Source organism: Emydura macquarii, unplaced genomic scaffold (assembly GCF_026122565.2).
Source record: "Emydura macquarii macquarii isolate MOO-44397 ecotype Brisbane River unplaced genomic scaffold, CSIRO-AGI_Emac_v2 contig_1483, whole genome shotgun sequence".
In the NCBI taxonomy this organism is placed as follows: Eukaryota; Metazoa; Chordata; order Testudines; family Chelidae; genus Emydura; species Emydura macquarii.
This window is the reverse complement of record NW_027131620.1, coordinates 25762655-25781123: the sequence shown is the minus strand read 5'-3', so window position 1 is coordinate 25781123 and position 18469 is coordinate 25762655. Positions and strand designations below refer to the sequence as shown.

The 18469-nt window shown below is 45.7% G+C and overlaps 1 protein-coding gene across 1 annotated transcript in view; it reads right to left on the bottom strand.

The window, feature by feature from the left end:
- Nucleotides 1–451: 451 nt before the first annotated feature.
- Nucleotides 452–18469, bottom strand: part of TRPC4AP (transient receptor potential cation channel subfamily C member 4 associated protein) — a 62736-nt gene continuing 44718 nt past the window's right edge. The window contains exons 12-19 of the mRNA XM_067554505.1: nucleotides 17729–17830; nucleotides 14591–14674; nucleotides 14183–14273; nucleotides 13205–13345; nucleotides 12246–12354; nucleotides 11713–11825; nucleotides 11263–11469; nucleotides 452–3694 (exon numbers count right to left, since the gene is read on the bottom strand). Of these exons, the coding sequence (XP_067410606.1) occupies nucleotides 3557–3694; nucleotides 11263–11469; nucleotides 11713–11825; nucleotides 12246–12354; nucleotides 13205–13345; nucleotides 14183–14273; nucleotides 14591–14674; nucleotides 17729–17830 (985 nt within the window). The 3' untranslated portion in view covers nucleotides 452–3556. The remainder of the gene's footprint in view (nucleotides 3695–11262; nucleotides 11470–11712; nucleotides 11826–12245; nucleotides 12355–13204; nucleotides 13346–14182; nucleotides 14274–14590; nucleotides 14675–17728; nucleotides 17831–18469) is intronic.

Sequence of the window (18469 nt, the reverse complement as noted above, 5' to 3'; positions counted from 1 at the left end):
GGTCACTCCGCTGGGCCTTGCATGTGTGAAGGCAGCAGGCACACTTATGGTGCTCCGCACAAGTGAGGTCACGGCCTGAGGCCCTGCCCACCAGTGGGTCAGGAACAGGGTGCGCTGAACTGAATGCAGACTGTTCCAACCTGGTTTAAGTAAGTGTTGTGCAGAGCCAAAATGTGCAGGTGGACGAGCCAAACTGAGCTTAGGATCCAGTCAAAAGGGGCTAAAATCTCAAGCACTCACCCCTCATCCAGCAGGGAGTGTAAACTTAACCCAAGAGAGCCTCCAAGGCAGGGACTTGGTGACCAGAGCCAGCAGACTGCTAGCGAGCCCATATGCTTGTAGAGAGGACCGCAAGCTAAGAAGGAGCGCTGCACTCAAGCCGGCATGGTGCACAGATCCTGTTCACTCCAGCAGGCAAGAACCCGTACAAAGAAAGACATTTCTCCACCCATTTCTTTTAAAATAGAGTTCTTTAATAGCTTCCATTTAATACGTTTGTTTGCTGTTAGTAAATTGGCAATAATCCGGGCAGCACAAACCTCAGCAATGCATTTGGGATAGTGCAGAATTCCAGGAACATTAGCCAGCGGGGATCTCACCGCCACCCCTTACGTCCCATCACGAGCTACTGAAAAGCACCATGCTGACAGCAGCAACCTCAGCGAGCTCTCCTCTATCACATTCACATTCCTGCCCTGGCACCATTCCACTGAGACGTTTCCACTGAATGAGAGATTGCTACCACAGCAAGAATGAAGGACCCAGCTGCCTCTAGCAGGGAAGGTTTACACGAGCAGCTGCTGCAAATGAAGAATTCCACAGAAGCCAAGAGCGCGAGTGTGAGCTTTAACCCGAACCTATTTAGTGCCTTAAAACAAAGCTAAAAAATTGTTAGAAACTCTCAGTTTGTGAATGACCCTCTGTCCCTTCACAAGTCAGACAGCCTTCCCTCCAGGGAGACCAGCTTAACTTCTTCTGGGGAGAGAGAGCTTTCTGTGCACCTGTCCGAAGCAAGCCAGTTCAATCAGAACCAGGTGATGAAAGAGGCTTGGCTCCAAGATCAGTCCCTGGAGCTGCCTGTGGTCATGAAAACCCAAAATACATGAAGAGGGGGATGTCTAAAACCACCCCCCAACACATGGGAAGAGTAGTTTCACTAGATAGAAGATAGACTTTGGGATGTTTTAGCTCAGCCTTGTTCAGGCTGATTGCCAAGGGCAGACACAGCTTGGCCCCCAATTGTCAATTCCATGAATACACAGATTAAGTTAATAGTACAATGTTTTCTCTGTAGATTTATAGCATCAATCTTTGGATGCAATGAGCTATGTTAGGGAAAAGGCATCCTTATAACTTAAAAGCCTTTTAATTGGAAGCCTTCATTTTTAAGTGTACATCTATTACAGTTAAGAAAAAGCAAAGATAAACCCACAAATATCCCAAGAAAAACAAAAAAAACGCACAGAAAAAATGTGCTCCCGAGGGAAAGCTGATGAATAGAGTTTTAGCTGCCATGGCTAAAGGTTCTCCCAATGTGCTGACTTGCTTTGGAGGAGTGGCATCTACTGGAGCTGTGTGTAAGTAAAATTTCCTGGGGAAGGACATCCCTGATAGGGAAGACATTAAAATCCCCTTATAAACTCTCAGTTAAAACTCCAGTTGGATGCACTGCTCAGCAGTTTTGAAACTTGCTTGCCCCAGATGCGAAACCCTGACTCTCCTGTTTTATCTGTCAGTCTGACTGTGAACTGCAAGGGGCGGACACCAAAGTGTGTGTAAGACTAGCCTGGGCATTGGAGCATTCACCCAGCTCTAGGAGTGTAGCCATTTCAAAGATGACTCCAAATACAAACAGGGCAACATTCTTCACAATCAAGTTTTTCCAGAAGGTGAAACCTACGTCAGAGCCTGAACATCCATCCTGCACATTCAACCCCTGCTTCAGGGATCCAAATATTTTAATTCCCTTTGCTGGCAAAGGTCCTACACATTAAGCCAACCATTGTGTGTCTGTGCCCAGACTGGCTACACAGTAGTTGTTCTCCCTTCCTTCTGGCTGCCTATAAAGTCTTGGAAAAGGAGGTGCTGGTCACAGATGGGGTGAGCCAGGGGAGGATACAGGACACTGCTGGTCAGAGATACCCTCACTTGCAGTCACTGCAGTACGTTTGAGAGATTCCTCATGAACTGTCTGAGCTACCAAATATTAGTGTAAACATGAAATCAAAATAATTAAAATTCACATATACAGTCGGGGGAAGAATAGGAAAATGGATCTCAACGTAAGCCACGAGATGCATGAGATTGGCTTTAAATGCGGTAGCTCAACACCACTTCAGCCCTCCACCGACTTTCCTCCAGCCGTATCCAGCACCTGGCTTTGAGCACCCTCTTCTGATGCTGTTGATTAGGAATGGCAAGCTCAGGTGAAGCCGTTAGAATTCTGCCAAGCTTGCTTTTTATTTTTGCAAGTTTTTTTGCAAGTTATTTTTGACCAAAAGTCTGTTTATTCCCAGCATCTAACACTGTTACTCTGATTAAAACAACAAGCCCAGAAAAAACCTGACCTCTCCTAGGAAATATTGCACTTCAGAATGAATGTTGTGGTGTTGATTTAAGGTATTGAAGATTGCAAGGTTAGGCTGTGGTGTTAGGCTTCCAGGAATAGCTGGTTAGCACTAGCCGGGTTCCAGAGTGGAGAACTTTGCGGCAAACGCAGTGCTCCTGAAGGCCATTTTAAAACCAGATTAGTAACCCAAGAAGGGACAAGTCACAAGTTTAAAAATCAGTAAATTTTAATCTGTTAGTGCCCCGTCAAAGCTAGGCCCTGGACTGCAATTTCACCCTCACTGAAATGTTGCTGCTCTCTGCAGCACTTGTGACGTCTTCCGACAGGAAGGATCCACAGGAGCAGAGCAGCAGCAGAGGTTACCTCCTAATGGAACAGCACAGACAGACAGACAGACGAGGGCTAAACAGATTTACCACCAAAAGTGGATGGTAAAAAGATGAACAGAGCTACAGCATCCAGGAATTCAAAACACACACACATGCACGCACACACACGCTAACCAACCCTAATCCCCACCCCCCCAACACAGCTATCCCTGAAAAGATAGCTCCTGGGAGATGTGTGACATCTGCATGCATTTGGCCTGTCAGACCTTGGGTTGGATGGTCTGGGGCCTGTCCTGTGCTTTTTAACCTGCTAATTCTGATGGCCCCGAGGAGAAGCCCCAACAAATGTGGAGTATCCTTGTCTATCAATGGAAAGGGCTTGAACTAGCCACACTTGCCTGGGGGTGCCAGAAAAAAGGCTGGTTTTTGCAGGTGATTATTTTTATCCCCAAACAACTGGAAGATTCGTCCCTGAATATGGTGCCCAGATAGCTTACAAAGTCTCGTCCTTTAGAGATTAGAGGTGGGGAAGTCTTTAACAAAGCAGTAACATCCATAGTTCCAAGCCTGCACACACACTACACAGCGTCTCCCTGAAAATCCGCCGTCTGCCAGAGAGCCACCAAGCGCTGTCCATTCGAAGCCAGAGTCTGAAGAATCACTCCTCCGTAAAATCTCTGTCAATGTCCATATACGCCTCGTCAATGTAGCTAACTATGGCACAGGGTGATGTCCGGTCAGGACTAAGCAGTATAGATACAGTCTCTTTCCAGTAGGTAAAACTAATACATGAACTCTGTGGAGAGAGAGAGAGAACGTCTAATTAGGTGAGAGCCTGCAAATAACCCTGAAGTTCATTAGCATGAACCTGAGATGTCCCCAAAATATGAGCTATGAATATGAACCAAATCTCCCTCTTTTGGTGCACTAAAAAGAGAGCAACCTGAAAGTTATCTTACATTCAGGTCTGATTTTCTCATCGGACCAACATTTTAACTGTCAATTTACCATTAATCCTACTCTGCTTTAGGAAAACCATCCCATACAATGGAAATTTACCTAGCCCAAGTCAGAGGACACTCGTATGTACTGAAGCGAGCTACACCAATAAATAGCTTTATGTAAGAGATCAATGTCAGAAGCCTAGCTTCACTTTTATAGCACCGCCAAACCACAAGGCTCTTCCTTTCTTGCTGTCCAATGGTTGGGACAACAACATTTAAAACACAGAACAAAATGTCTCCTTCCCCTCCAACCAGACAACAGTAGCGGGGATCCATCTAAGGAAAGGTGCAGCAAGGAACTCACCCGCAGTCTCCCTAGATCTGCACTGAGAGATGGATGGCCACAGGAGCCACTGCAGTGAGAGGCATTAAGATGCTGAGTGTGTGCAGTCAGTGGCGATACCTGTGGAGATGAACCTGCCCCACTAGACTTTAGCAGGCCAGCAGCGCACCTTCGAGTCCAGATGTAGGTGGGCAGGCTAAAGGACACAGGGCCAGAACGATATGGAGAAGAGTGAGCAAGGGCTAGTTCAGGATGTGCATGCCGGGCAGTGGGTGTCACGGGGTGAAGATGAATTTGACAGGACAGTGGGGTTAGCACCTAAGGAAGAGGTCTGTGTGACAGGCCGTATAGCTACACACAATGCATGCAATCCACTAGCACACAGAGCGATGGGACAGGACTCGCTCAGGCTGCAGGAGCGACCAGCCCCAGTACTCTAAGGCCCTGTCTCCTAGGCTCGCTCGCTCACAATGAAGTGGCAGGTACCTCGGCCCGATGCACTCAAAGTGGCTGTGGCCCAGGCTTATCCCAGAAAGCACCTGCCCTGTGGAGGGGCACATGGGACAGGACTATAGTGGCTTGGGAGCCAGCGGTGCCATTCCACACTAAGAGATCTCAGAGCCCTCGCTCCCCGCATCGATCCCGAGCCACACCCGTCTCTGCCAGGGGAGTGGCTACTCCCACCTCCCTCTTCTTCTCCAGCCTGTGGGGCAGCTGATGCCTGCCTCACACAGCTTAGAAAGTTCTCTTGTGCAAGCCTCCGCCGCCCCAGACACTGCTCCCTGGCTCTGGGCTGCCCTGCTTCCTGCTCAGCAGGGGCCACACTGGGGCAGAGCTCCACAGAGCAGCAGTCAGGTCTGAAGCAGGGAAGGTGGCCGGCCATGAGGCACTTCGGTGGGATATGGAGGCCACAGTGTAAGAGGGCACACCCCTTCCCTGCTGCCAGCTCAGCCCACACAAGGAAAGCCACCTGGCATTGCGTGCAGGGAGGTGATGGCACCATCCCCTTACAGAGAAGGCAGGCCACAGGGTGGGGCGTGGTTTCTGCCAAGGAGGGGGCAGCTGTGAGAAAAGGCAAATCATGCAGCCACGCGTGGCACAGGCAACAGTTACTGCTCCCCATTAGAAGCGAACAGCACCAAGCCAAAGAACTCTGTTTCTGCGCCACATTTTTGCTTGGTCTCCCCTCAATGAGCATGCACTATTGTGGTATCCGAGTCAGGCAGCTTGTGGGCGTCTACACTGTGGTGATAACTGCTTACATGGCTCAACACCGGGCCCAACTGGAGCACAGATGTCATCCCCTTACCTGACAGCTGTGTATGCACAGGACTGGATAACGGGCACATTTTAATTAACTTCACAGAACTGTCAGTTCCTTCGTAGGGCAGTCACGTCATGACAAGGAGCCAAGAGCACAAAGCAATGGTTGTGGCAGTCCGTACCCTCCAGACAGCACAGTACTCAGCGACCACTCTCAGCTGGTGCCTACATGAGAAGGACCAGGCATTCCAGCTGGTCGGTTTCAAGAGACAGGACAGACTGACATCCATGTGGCAAGCTGAAGTGGAATGCAACAATGGCAGAGCGTGATATGCTATGGCACAGTTCCAGAGACGTGCTAGCATCTCTAGCAAGACATTAGGGCACCCAATGAGAAACAGTCACTTGTGCACCAACTGCACAAACAGATAAGACAATGCCATGCCTGTGCACTGCAAGTAGCTCCACTGTGCACTGAGTGACCTAGCTTGTAATTCAGCTCCAACAAGGAATGCTCAGCCGAAATAAAGATCAGAAACGTCTCAAAGAAATCACAGGTCTGCACCTTTCATGCAACATAAACCCAGCTTCTGCCCATCGCTGCATCATTCCACTGTCTCTCCCTCTTCCGCTTTGTGGAGTTCCAGTGTTACAGTCCCAGGCCCCTCCAGCTGTGCCTCCTCCCATCCAAGGCACATGGCGTAAGCTGCCTCACATAAGGAACACCTGCTATTACACAAGCTTGTTGCTCTACTCCTAGAATAGCAACTGCTTGGGGAGGAGACTCAGGAGTGGGGCTCTGCTTATCCGGGTTAATGTAAAGAAAAAAAAAATACATTGATGGGTTTCACAGAGAAACCAACACAGCAGCACGTTGCAGGTTGCTGAGCCAGATTCCTTCTTGCCCCTCACACCCATCACAGGCAGTTTTTTACACGTCAGTAGCTAGATGCAACAGTTAAATTACTACTATAAAAATTATTACGAAATAAGAGTCGTTACCTATAAAACATCAATTAAGATGGTTTACATATAAATATAACACCATCATAATGGAAGTAAATTAGCATTATATATGTTTTACACAAAAACCATGTTAAAAGAATATAAAAGACTGCGGAGTCAAGCACTCAGGTTAGGAAATGCCTGTAGGAAGGTTACCTGGGCAACTCTAATTCAAACCCCTTGTTCCTATGCATTAGAAGGCAGGTTAGGTGGGTGAGGTAATATCTTATTGGACCAAATTCTGTTGATGAGAGAGAGAAGCCTTCAAGCTACACAGAACTCTTCCTCAGTCTGGGAAAAGATGGAGTGTGTCAAAATTTATTTTCATAAAACCCTGTCAATATGGGTGGTATTGTAATACAAACAATAAATAATATCCCCATTGTACAGCTGGGGAATGGAGGCAGAGAGATTAAGGTAAAAAATATGCACTAACTTTCGATGCCCAATTTGAGACCTGTGGAACCTGATTTTTCAGAGTGCTTAGCCTTATGCAGCATTTAATATATTCAAGCACAGCTCCCAGTGACTGCAGCTACAAGTGACCATTGCTTCTGCAAATCAGGCACCAGTGTCTCAAATTGGGACAGAAAATGAGGATCACACAAAACTGTGCCAGGTTTGGTTTAAGTGACTTGCCCAGCACCACAGGAATCTGTGGCAGAGGCAGAGAGAAAACAATTCCCTAGGACAGCAGGCAACTGCTTTAACCATGAGACTGGCCTTGCTCTTCCCGCAATGCCCAGTCTCATTCACTACACACCTTCTGCGACCCCAGGACCTCTTGGCGCCAGCTGGCAGGGGGCACAGGGGCACATAAGGCTTACGGGGATCTCTGGGTCTGTTATTTACATACAAGTTTAACAAAAAGTACCATGTATGGGTTCTGTTGAAAACCCGGGTCACACTGATCATCTTAATCACTGCAGTGTATACGTGGATAGTATGTACAGAGATGCGTGTCTATGCATATGTATTATATAGAAAATTATGTTCTTAAAACCTTGCAGTTAATGGCAGGTCACCCAGAGGTAGCATGCCTTAACACAGGTGTCTCCCACCTCCTGTCTGGTGGAACCTATCTCCCTCACTGACCATCGTGTATTATGTGTCTTCCAACGCAAGTCTATTTGCACAGTGAGTCAAATGCTAATGAAGAAATTGCTTGGACTTTAGGAGAAGAAATGAACAGGGGGATGATTGGGAATGATGAAAGACACCCTGGCACTCTTCATCGGGGAAGGCAAACTGCCAGCAGGCTCGGTTTTATGAGAGGAGGGTCTCAGCCATCTTGGTTGAAAAAGCTGAGAGAAGGACTTTGGATAAGCAGGACCTTATTAGACATGAGGGCATCTTATCGGTCAAGTTTAGGCTCTAGAGTGTGTTATGATTTTATTGTATATGTAACATTTGTATCCCAACGTTTGTTTGCTATCCTTTGAATCTCTGTTCTTTGTTAAATGAACAGATTTGTCTACAAAGAAAGCAAGCTTAAATGCTGTTTGCGAAGTGGGAGCTGTGTCCTAAGATGTAACTAGCAAGCTGTGGTGTACTGTTCCTTTGGGAACAGCGGGTCTGCTCATTCTGCTAGCATCCAGTGCAACGGGCTGGACATCACACAGCAACACTTGGAGTATTTGGGAGTTGAAGTGCACCTATTGCTTACCTGCACAGGGGCAGCCGAGCCTGCGTCGGCTGAGAGGGCTGGGTTTGTGTTGCTGTGGCTGATGGAGTTGGGGGGCTGACCCCTGGCAGGCACAGACAAGACTTCCTCAGGCTAAGGGCAGCAAGGTGCCTTCCTGGGGGTAGGAAGCACCACACTTTCCCACTTCTGCAACAAATGAAGCAGGATCCTACAAACAACAGCTTCTTTCACTACACAATCCTGCCTCATCCCCAGAGCAGGTCCTGCCTGTGCACTGAATGAGGCAGGGGGTTTGTGGGGGAAAAAACAGTATGTGATCACGTACTGAAAGAGTGTATCAATTCCTATGCACAAGAGGGCCATATAAAGGTTGCACCGACAACCTTAATCCTGGCTGTACCTAATTTTTGAGTACTTGACTTTGCAACCTTAATTTTTAAGCTTTTATGGAGATAAATTCTCATCACATGGCATCACACCGACACCCCATTGGTCATCAGCCGGACTGGAGCCCTTAGATCTTCTGCCCAGAGCTCTGCCATTGAAGCTAACAGTAACTGGGAGCAGGAGTTGTTTGTTGACCAGCGCCTGAGGGATGGGACGCTTTGCCAGTGGGTTTCATAGATATTTGCTGACAGCAGAGGAACAGAGACTCAGTAATCTCGGGTTCCAACTAGGCACTGGAGGGCAGACCCTGCCCCAAGCATATCCCTTCTTGCCCAGTCCTCTTCAACCTGCCTCCTTGTCCCAAGCCAGTTCTTACCTAGCCAGTCTTAGTCTCAACTCCTCAGGCTTCTCAGACCTGTTCGCAGTCCCCTTGCTGAGCCAGCCCTAGCCTCACCCCTCTGGTTTCCTCCTCAGCCTCCTATCCCTTGTCCCCAGTCTCATTAGCCAGTCCCCATTCATCCCATCCAATCTGTCTCCTGCCACACCCTGACTTCCAGTTGTGCCCCCAAACCCATGTTTCCCCATCCCCACCTTCAAATTCATATTCCCCACATCCCACCTCCTTGTTCCAATCTCTGTCCATCCAGTCTGGGTCTTTCTCCTCCCCCCGCCACAGCTTCACTTCTGATCAGTCTCCTCCCACAGGCTCAGGGACCCAGACACCAGCCAGCTCCCTTCTCCCCTCCCCACTTGTCCCAGTCTATGTCCCTCCACTCCCACCTGTCCAGCCAGGTCCTCTCTGCATTCTAGTCAGGCAGCCTCCTCCCAACTGCCTGGGCTCAGCATGGGGCCAGAGGGCCCAGGAGAGAAAAGGCTCCATGCACTCAGTTCAGGTGCCTGGAACTGGCAGGGCCCGCAGCAGCCCAGAACTGCAAATGCAAGGAAAGTCCTGCTGAACCTAGAGCTGGAGCATGGCCAGTGTGGATGGACTCTTCAGGGATTATAGCTGCTAAAACCTAGAGAGTCTCTACTGAGCATGTGTGAGCAGATATTGCCCCCAAAATCTTAGAGCCACATTTCGGTGCATTTCACAGCAATGACAAAAGGCACATCTGACTCAAAGACCAGCCTGCTGCCAACCCTCAAGTCCCTGCTCCAAAGCACAGGAGCACCAAGTTTGAGAGAGGAAAGGTCACTAGTCCTTTTCTAACATGAGAACAAAAAATTCCCCTAGGCTCATTCTCAGCAACGGCTGAAGTTCCCCAAAACACCTGGCATGGAAAATGTCAGCCCAAACAGTTAAAAGTTTGGCAAAAAAGTTATGAGCCACTGAAAAAAGGGTCATATCATAGGAAGTGTTGGACAACTTGCTACCAGGCCACCAGGAACACTAATTTACTTCCATTACATATGTTTACATTTGCATCTCATCTGAGCAAGCGATCCAGACAGTCAGGTTCACATCTATTTATAGACTCCATTTCTAATTCCCTTGCAGGAAAAATGGATCCCTGGGTTAGATACTGCAGAGGATGTTTGCTTGTTAAGTTTCCCATGGGATTTTTTTTACTTCTGATTCATGAAGATATTACCATTGGATTTTGGGTTTGGTCAAATCTGATGGACACAAATGCTACATTTTAGACATGTTTTGAACACTCCTCCCACCCCTCTATTTTCAAGGAATTCAGCTTCAGCACGTGCTTTACCAGAATCATTTACATATGTTTAAAAAGAATAGGAATGATGCAGAGAACATGGAGGTTGGGAAGTGAGCTATATTACAAAGGGGATGGGGAGGCTAATGTGAGACTAATGGACACAAGTTGAGCACAAGGAAAATTAAGGCTTAATTTAATATTAGACTAAATATCAGGAAGACTTTAGGTGACCAAAGTGGTTGAACCTACCCAGCAGTTGAGCCAATAAAGACAGGATTTTTTTGTAAGAAAAGCTACTGAGATGGGAATAGTCCCTTCAGTACTGCCCAACCTACCACTGACTATGGCCCCGAAGGTGCACAGGCTGATTCAGCTGTTATTACAGCTGGGCTAGGTATCACCTGAAACAGACACAAAGAGGCAAGGAAGAGTTCCTTTTAGACTCTTAATGGATCAAGACTTATAAGCCACCAAAGAGGAGTATCATTTACTTTTAGCGTTATAATGTTAATTGGTATAATCCTAAAACTAGGATATTAACGAAGTAGAGGGAGTTAGACAAGCACCACAAAAGGTTTCATAAGCAGGAAGGGCTGTGTTAAACTGCTTACGAGAGTTGTATTTGAATCACTTGGCTATCCGGGGAGGAAGCATGACCATGTGGGACAGACTGGTGCATCAGCATAAGTAAGGGAAAAGCTGGGCTGAACAGTATGAAGAGCTTCCTGATATTGAGAGCTATGAAAATTGCATAATAGCTCCCTCTCTCCTCCCAAAGGAAGGTGGTAGACGCTTTCTGCTTGGGACATTTTGAAGTAGACTGGCATAGCTCTAGAACAGTAAATTTTCTAGAGAACAATTCTGCACTAAGCGCCTAAGAGGTCTTTGCCCTCTCTGATCTGATGAGAGGATAGAACAGACTCAAGCCCTACAGTTGCCTCACACTATTCTGATCATGTGCGCCCTTGCACTGGCTGGCTAAAACACTACAGAAGCACTGTAAAAAGTTACATTTCTTTACTTCCCTCAAAACTGCTCATTTCTCCATTTGTGCAAGCTGCACCACTAAGAGTATTCACGGTTCTCTCCTAAGGCAGTAGAAGATCAAACACATACATTTTCTAAGCAGGTGCTGTCTTTGTCCTTGTTGAGGTAATGCTGTTGCCAGAATCGCAGGAGACTATGAAAGTTGTTCAGGATGAACCCTGGGTATTTTTTCGTATATTCCATCTCTTGCAGTGTGTGCAGGTAGAAGGGTAGCTTGTCTTTCCTTCGGGCCAGCATTAAGATAACTAAGCTTGTGTTCAAACAACTGACATTTTCCTAAAATAAAGGAGACATGGTAAATTAAGTTACAGAAAAATGGAGAGAGCAAGTATTCCAGGCACCAATTCCATACAATGAACGTACTGACTTCATTCAAGGTACAAACTATCAAAGAGAAATGCTTTTAACTTCTATTGCTCAGTGAAGACAAACATTTCCTGAAAAGAAGTCAGACCCCAAAACCCATTAATACATATAATGAATGATCACAGTGATAATATTTTAATGTCAGCTCTTTACCTGTGTGAGTGTCTGTACATGAATAATATTAATGAGGCGGAAAAGGAAGGACATTCTCATGGACATCTGAGACATGTATGATAACAGGCGGCACTCGGACAAGACTTCTGCAACTATAGGGAAGACAACCAGATTATTAGGTTTGCAGAGTTTAGATACAGGAGAATGAAACTGACATTCTTAAACTGGATGTAAGGGCAAGTCAATAGTTCTTGAACCCAATGCAAGACTAAGGTGTCTGTTCAGAGCTGCAGACAGGTTGTGCTTCACTCTGAAAGGAGACAAGGGAGTCTTCTGGTTTAAAAATGATGGCTGTCCTGAGGACAGATTGTCTTCAGCCCTAGAGTTCTCTTACTGCTGTGTGGTCTGCGTCTGAAGGCCATCCCAGCTGGCAACATGGGCAGCACAGCAATAAGAACTGGTGCTCACACATAGTATGCACATGGGCTAAGTCATGCATCTGAGATACAATCTTTCTAAGGATTTTAAAGCCTGATCGCAATCTCGCAAAGAACTGCCAAGTCTTTCTTTACCTTTAATATCAGACTGGTTCTCAAATCGGTCCAGAGACAATGTAATGCAGCGAACCAACATGTTTGAGTCAACCAGTGAACTGTTGATCTGATTCAAAAAGATCTGAAACTAAAGACAGATGTTTTAGTGCTATGTTTGCAAAAGTGATACATTCTATACAGGTAGGCACTCGGGGAGCAGAGTTTCATACACTTTGAGAATGTTGTATGTGGTTAACAAGCTGTATATTATCCATACACTAACAGTAATGAGGATTAGCTGCCCACTGCAGGTAGGTTTGCAGACAAGGCCTTGTGAAGAGTAGAATTATGTGATCACACAAATGGCCTTTGAAAGAGTCACTGCATAACTGTGCTCCAGAATTTGAGCTTTTGTTTTAAAGAACTAAGTCTCTAACCACTGTGCAGTGATGCCATTTCACATTCTGAACATGTGTTGACTGTTCAAGTCTGTAGATTACCTAAAACAGCACCCCAAAGAAGTACAAATGCCCTGTTGGTTTCAGAGGTAATTATGAAGTCTAGTTGCAATGTTTTAAATGCCAGGATTCAACCATTTCACACCCAGACCTGAAGAAGAGCTCTGTGTAAGATCAAAAGCTTGTCTCTCACTAACTGAAGTTGGCCCAATACAAGGTGGGTGAGGTAATATCTTTTATCTCTAATATCCTGGGATCAACACTACTACAACACCACTGCATATTTCCTACCAGTCATTTTAGCAGGAACAGCCAGCAAGTGCGCTTCTCTACTGCTGCAATAGCAGATGTTCAGTTAGTTGCTGTCAAATGTTCCTCAAAACCAGCAACAAGGAATTTGAGCCCCCACCCCCCAAATTATAAATTGCTTCTGCTCCTCCCCGGAAAAAGATAAGGGGCAAATTAACCCAGGTACATCACAGCATTGCACCTGATATTTGGCACACAGGAAGGTGGTTTGTTTTTTCTCATGAGATTTACCTTCTCATCTGTGTTGATATATTTGTTGAACCTCTTGAAAGCATCAATGTTGAATTTCATCAGTTCTCCCAGCAGGTCAAAGTAACTCTGAAGCACATCCCGTGATTTGCACTCACTGTCAACAATGCAGTAGAGAATATGCTGGCAAGAGACAAAAGTGGGTTACTACTTCATTTTAGTCTAAGTCACCAGTAACTGATTCAAATGCTTGTGATCCAATTACTGCTTCAAAAAGTTTATCCACAGTTCATTCTTATGTTTAGGGTAGGTCTACACTGACAGCAGTAAAGTCACCGCTGCCAGATTGATCGTTCTGGATCGATTGAGCGGTCAGTGAAGACCTGCTCAATCGATCAGGAAGTTGACCTAGTGAAACCACCTCCTCAAGTGGTGCAGTGCAGCGAAGACACCTCATAGAACCAAAGTACAGCAGTCAATGGGAGTTACGCAAGCTACTCCGCATAGCTTGCGTAATTCCCGTTGACTGCCGCCGAATTTCCAGGTAAGTGTAGACCAGGCCTTAGAATAGGTAGATCAGCTGATTTTTTTCTATAGCATCGACCAATGGAGTAACTAAGATTTGAATCAAAGATAGATATAAATCACTTAGAATCTGGATCCTGTAACTAGCTGTACCAGTTCCTGGGTTTAGCTTTAACCAAACCTAACAACTATGATCATATACAAGATCTCAGGTTCCTATAATCACAGATTTACCAAACGTGATCACCCCCTTGAAAGTTTATCTTGTTGTTGAATCCAACAATGCTTTGAGTGGTTGAACCCTTTGAGAGGTTGAACTACACCTCTCAAAAGTGTTGTATGAGGTATAAGATCTGCCTATTGCTGCAGTGAATTCTAGCACTCATTTTTTAAGCTTCCTGAATTTTCTTAAAAATTAAACCCCCAATTACCATGGAGATACATGCTAAGTTTGTTACCATGTATTTGTGCTACAGCAGATATCTAGGTTATTACCTCCAAGAGTCCTCTCTTTAGCAGGAACATCTGGTCTGCATAGGATGTGGCACCTCGTAGAAAACTCTCAACTGCCCTTGCTTGCCAAAACCTGAGACAAATATAAATGAAGGTTCACTAATTCAACATGGCTATAACTCATTGGGAAAAGTTACTTTGCCACATACATCTCAGACTAAACTAAGTTTTCCTGCCCATTTAGTTCTAACATGGAAATGAAGAGGGGTAAACCCATTCCACAGAATAATCACTCTAGTCCACTTTCACTATCTTAGAATGATTTCTGATTTGGTTTCTCTATCTTCTCACAATGGATAATAAAATACTTAAGCAGTCATGAACTCTGAAGACTGACAAGTCTTTTCATTCCACCAAGAAACCACAGACATCAGTATAAACGGAACCCACCTGAAAGAAGACTCAGCTGGTTCCTTCTTCATGACCTGTAGTAGCCTGGTTAACAGACCTCTTTTTCCATCGCAGACCAGACTTCTAAAGCATGTGGAAAAAAGGGATTACAAATCTGAGAGTAAGGTAAGAGCTGGCAAAAGCAGGTCACTACAGAGCGCACTTCTGGAGATAAAGCTAGATTCTAGTCACAAAGCTTAATAAGAAGAGTCCAGTATTACCAAGCATTTCACATTGCCCACAAGAACTGGTGACAAGAGCTCCCACATAGCTCTGATGCTGCAGTCTGCAATAGCTGCAGCACAAATGGTTTCCAAGGAAGTTTCAAACAAAGAATTTGGTTTCAAACATTACAAATTGCAAAAGAAATGAGAGAGAAAGGTGCAGCAGGTATGACAGTTCTGAGTGAGAATGGAGGGGGCTGGGTCTTGTAGCTCACACTACACATTTGTAGAAGGGAGAGTTTGGTTCAGCAAACACAACAACATTTTTGTATGGGAATTCAGAGGCCCAAATGAGTTAATAGTCTCCACAGGAAAAACTCATACAGCTAAAGCACATTACCATTAACAGCATCTTGACAAACAGGAGATGTATTTAAGCAAGAGTCATATGCAGACATGTTGCCATAAAAATTGCATTTATTCAGAAAGGCCGCGGCACCTGAAAACATGAAGCCTGGGCCACAAACAGAATGGTTCTGTCTATGTGCTTAGGCCATGAGCCACCCTGCAGATGTAAGGCAAGATGGTTTAGGGTGAGAATTCTCTTTTCTACTGTTCAAAAAATTAGGCAGCATGCCCACTAAGCGGGTCCATGCTGTTACTGCGTATGTACTGGTCTGCTGAGGTGCCGGATGCAGCCTGGAGCCTGCAGAGCAAAGTGGCTGCAGGATAGTTGGCTCCCCTTACTAGTGCTATCAGAAAATAGGGAAAAGGTTGCTCTGGAGCTTACACAGGATGGAAGAGGTTACCCGTGGCCTCACCCCTCTTCCTTCTAGCACACACATGCAATACAAGGCCGCATTTCCCTCTGAATGGTTGCAGAGGTTTGTTCCCTTTCAAAGCAGGGCCAGAACAGTAGCAGAACTCAGAAGGAGAGGATTTGGTCAACACTGGTGGTGGTTTCTCATCAACAAGGCAGATAACAAGGAAGTGAGCAATCTTTAAGAAATGGGAAATCCTGCTGTGTGCCAGAGATTCCTTTTCAGCTTCCTGGTCTGAAACATTACCTGTAGGGTTTAGGGACCCAAATATTTTTGTTGGCTGTGTTTTCCGAGCCCAGCAGAGGGAGTGAACTGGACTCTTGTCTTGCACATGAACAGAATTGTTTACCAAGGGTTTGTCTTCAGAAGTCAGACTGATGTAACTAAATCAGTATCATATAACACCTTTATGGGGCCACTCAAATCAGTTCACATGTTGCATCAATTTAGTTTAATTTGGTTATTAGCTGCTCTTAAATCAAATCCCTTTTACAGTTACTCATATCTATTTCACTAAACTGATTTAGAAACCAGTTTAGTTAAATTGGTGTAATGTCTGTGTAGACCGGGCCTAAATCCCAACTGCAAAAATATTACTGGTGATTATTCATGTGCTAGAAACTTTCCAGCTTGCTTTACAACACCCAGTTTGTGAGGCTGGCAATTAGAAAAGCCATGACTACTGGTTCATTGAGCATATAACATGGAGATCATGGACACAAACGTGGAACTCCACAATGCCATATCTCAGCCTCTTTTTAGAGTGTAGGTGCATTTTAAGGTGCTAATAGCCAGGAATGCCAGCCATTCATTACTATGAAAATAGTGATAACTATTTCTTCCTTTGAAGAATCTGGCTCTCCACTTGGCAATGCAATGGCTTTACAGAGCAACACTCTATTCATAGTTTCTCAACCTGTGGTACGCGTACCCCTGGGGGTACATGAGACACAGGCAGGGGGTACATGGCAAAAAACCCAGTGAAGGCCGCTGGGCGGCAGCTGCTGGGCAGCAGTCACTCAAGTCCCACCTGGTCCCAGCTCCCAGGTGTGAGCCCGGCAGCAGCCTCCTGCGTCTTGCAAGCTGGGCTCGCAGCTGGGTGGCTGCCACCCATGCGCCAGCTCTGAGCTGAGAGAGAGCCTCCCACACCCTGGCTTGAAGATGGGCAGCAGTTGCCTGCCCACATCCTCGGGTCTCAGCCTGCGCGGAAGCCTCCTCCGCCCCAGCTCAGATTGGTTGGCAGTTGCTCACCTCTCAGGCTGACAGCCAGGTGGCAGCCACCAGCAACTTGCCCAGGTGGCAGCTCTCCTCCCCGGCTCTAAGCCCGGTGTCCAGAAAGCCAGGTGGAGAGCCCAGCAGCTTGCCCAGTCCTGGAGCTGGGCTCTACCCACAAGTTTACTTGTCAATTTCACAGCTGTAGCTGAGCAGTGAATGACAACTATGACAGCCCCAGATTTTACTAGCACAAAAATCTTGAGGGGCCCACAAAGTGTGATTTGCCCCAGGCCCACACCCCCCTAGGGAAGGCCACGGGGAGCACTGCTATCCACTCGGGTGGGTTGCTAGTGCCTGCTCATAGCTCACAAGTTCCTGCCTGTGTGAGGAGAACACCACATGACCCTGCTGTCAGGCCATAGTGATTGGCTGGCATTGACCTTTGCTCCTCTATAGAGGAAGGGGAGGAGGAAGGAGGGAAGAAACAGCAGGGGATTTTGTGATCTGCCACAGCCACACAGCACGGCAGAACTCAGAACTCTCCTGCTTTACGAGAAATACAGTCGTCCAGTGGTAAAGGGGAAAAAGATTGTATTTCTCAGAGTGGAAAACTGAGTGTTGGGGTACTTATTAAAATTTTCAGAAGTTAGGGGGTACTTGCTACTTAAAAGGTTGAGAAACACTGCTCTATTTGATACTGATGTGGCAATTTCACCTAGCTTCTTTCACATGTGATATGAAAATACATCTCTTGCATTACCATAGTTTCCAAGTGGTTGTGCTAGTGCAACTTATTGCTGAAGTTAAGGAAATGAGGCTTCATGAAGGATTTCAAAGAAGTCGGTAAGATAAAACTTCTAGTGCAGGCACTTACTAAACTTTCACAGTTTAAGAAAACTTGAAATAGCAGGCTATAAAATCTACAGTTTCGTCCTTACCTGTCTGTGTTGACAACTGCATCTACTTCAGGGATATTGGCTTTGAGGGAGATTGCACTCAGTTCATTAAGTTCTTGACTGTTTAACAGAAGATATTTATTCCTGGGGGAGGGGAAATCATTTTGAGAGGAAAAAGAGAAATAATGAGGCTGAGCACATCCATTTGTCTCCTTAATTAATGATTTACATAATGTTGCCGATGCAGTATGTAGAAATAGCGATTGGTAACTCCAAGGCAAACAAAACAGTATGGCTAAGTTATTTGTGAAACTGGAAAGATACGAACAGACATTTATTTATGCAACCCGCTAATAGGTTGTAGCTCTCTAAGAGTACATGCTATCACATTGCTAGTCCGCCCTGAAATTCAGTCCCAGCCTCTGATCATTAAAAAAGCAGTGCCATGCTTCTTACACTTGTCTTTTTTATTACACTTGTCTTACACTCAAAATCAAGTTAGAGAACAAAGATACAATATAACATGGACATCCCTTCAGCTCTTCTGAAATAGGGGTATTTCGCTCACAATAATAGCTTCCAGCAGATTAAATTGCAATGGCATTAACTTTCAAAAATACAAATGGCAGCTTAATAGATTTCAGCAATAGCATAGACTTCCACAACTTTATACAATTTCTCAGAGTCTCTATGCTGCCTATCAATAGTTGCCCAATAATATGATTAACTAATAACATTAAATTGTATAAAGCACTCAACTTTTGCAGTAGTTGCTTACAATTT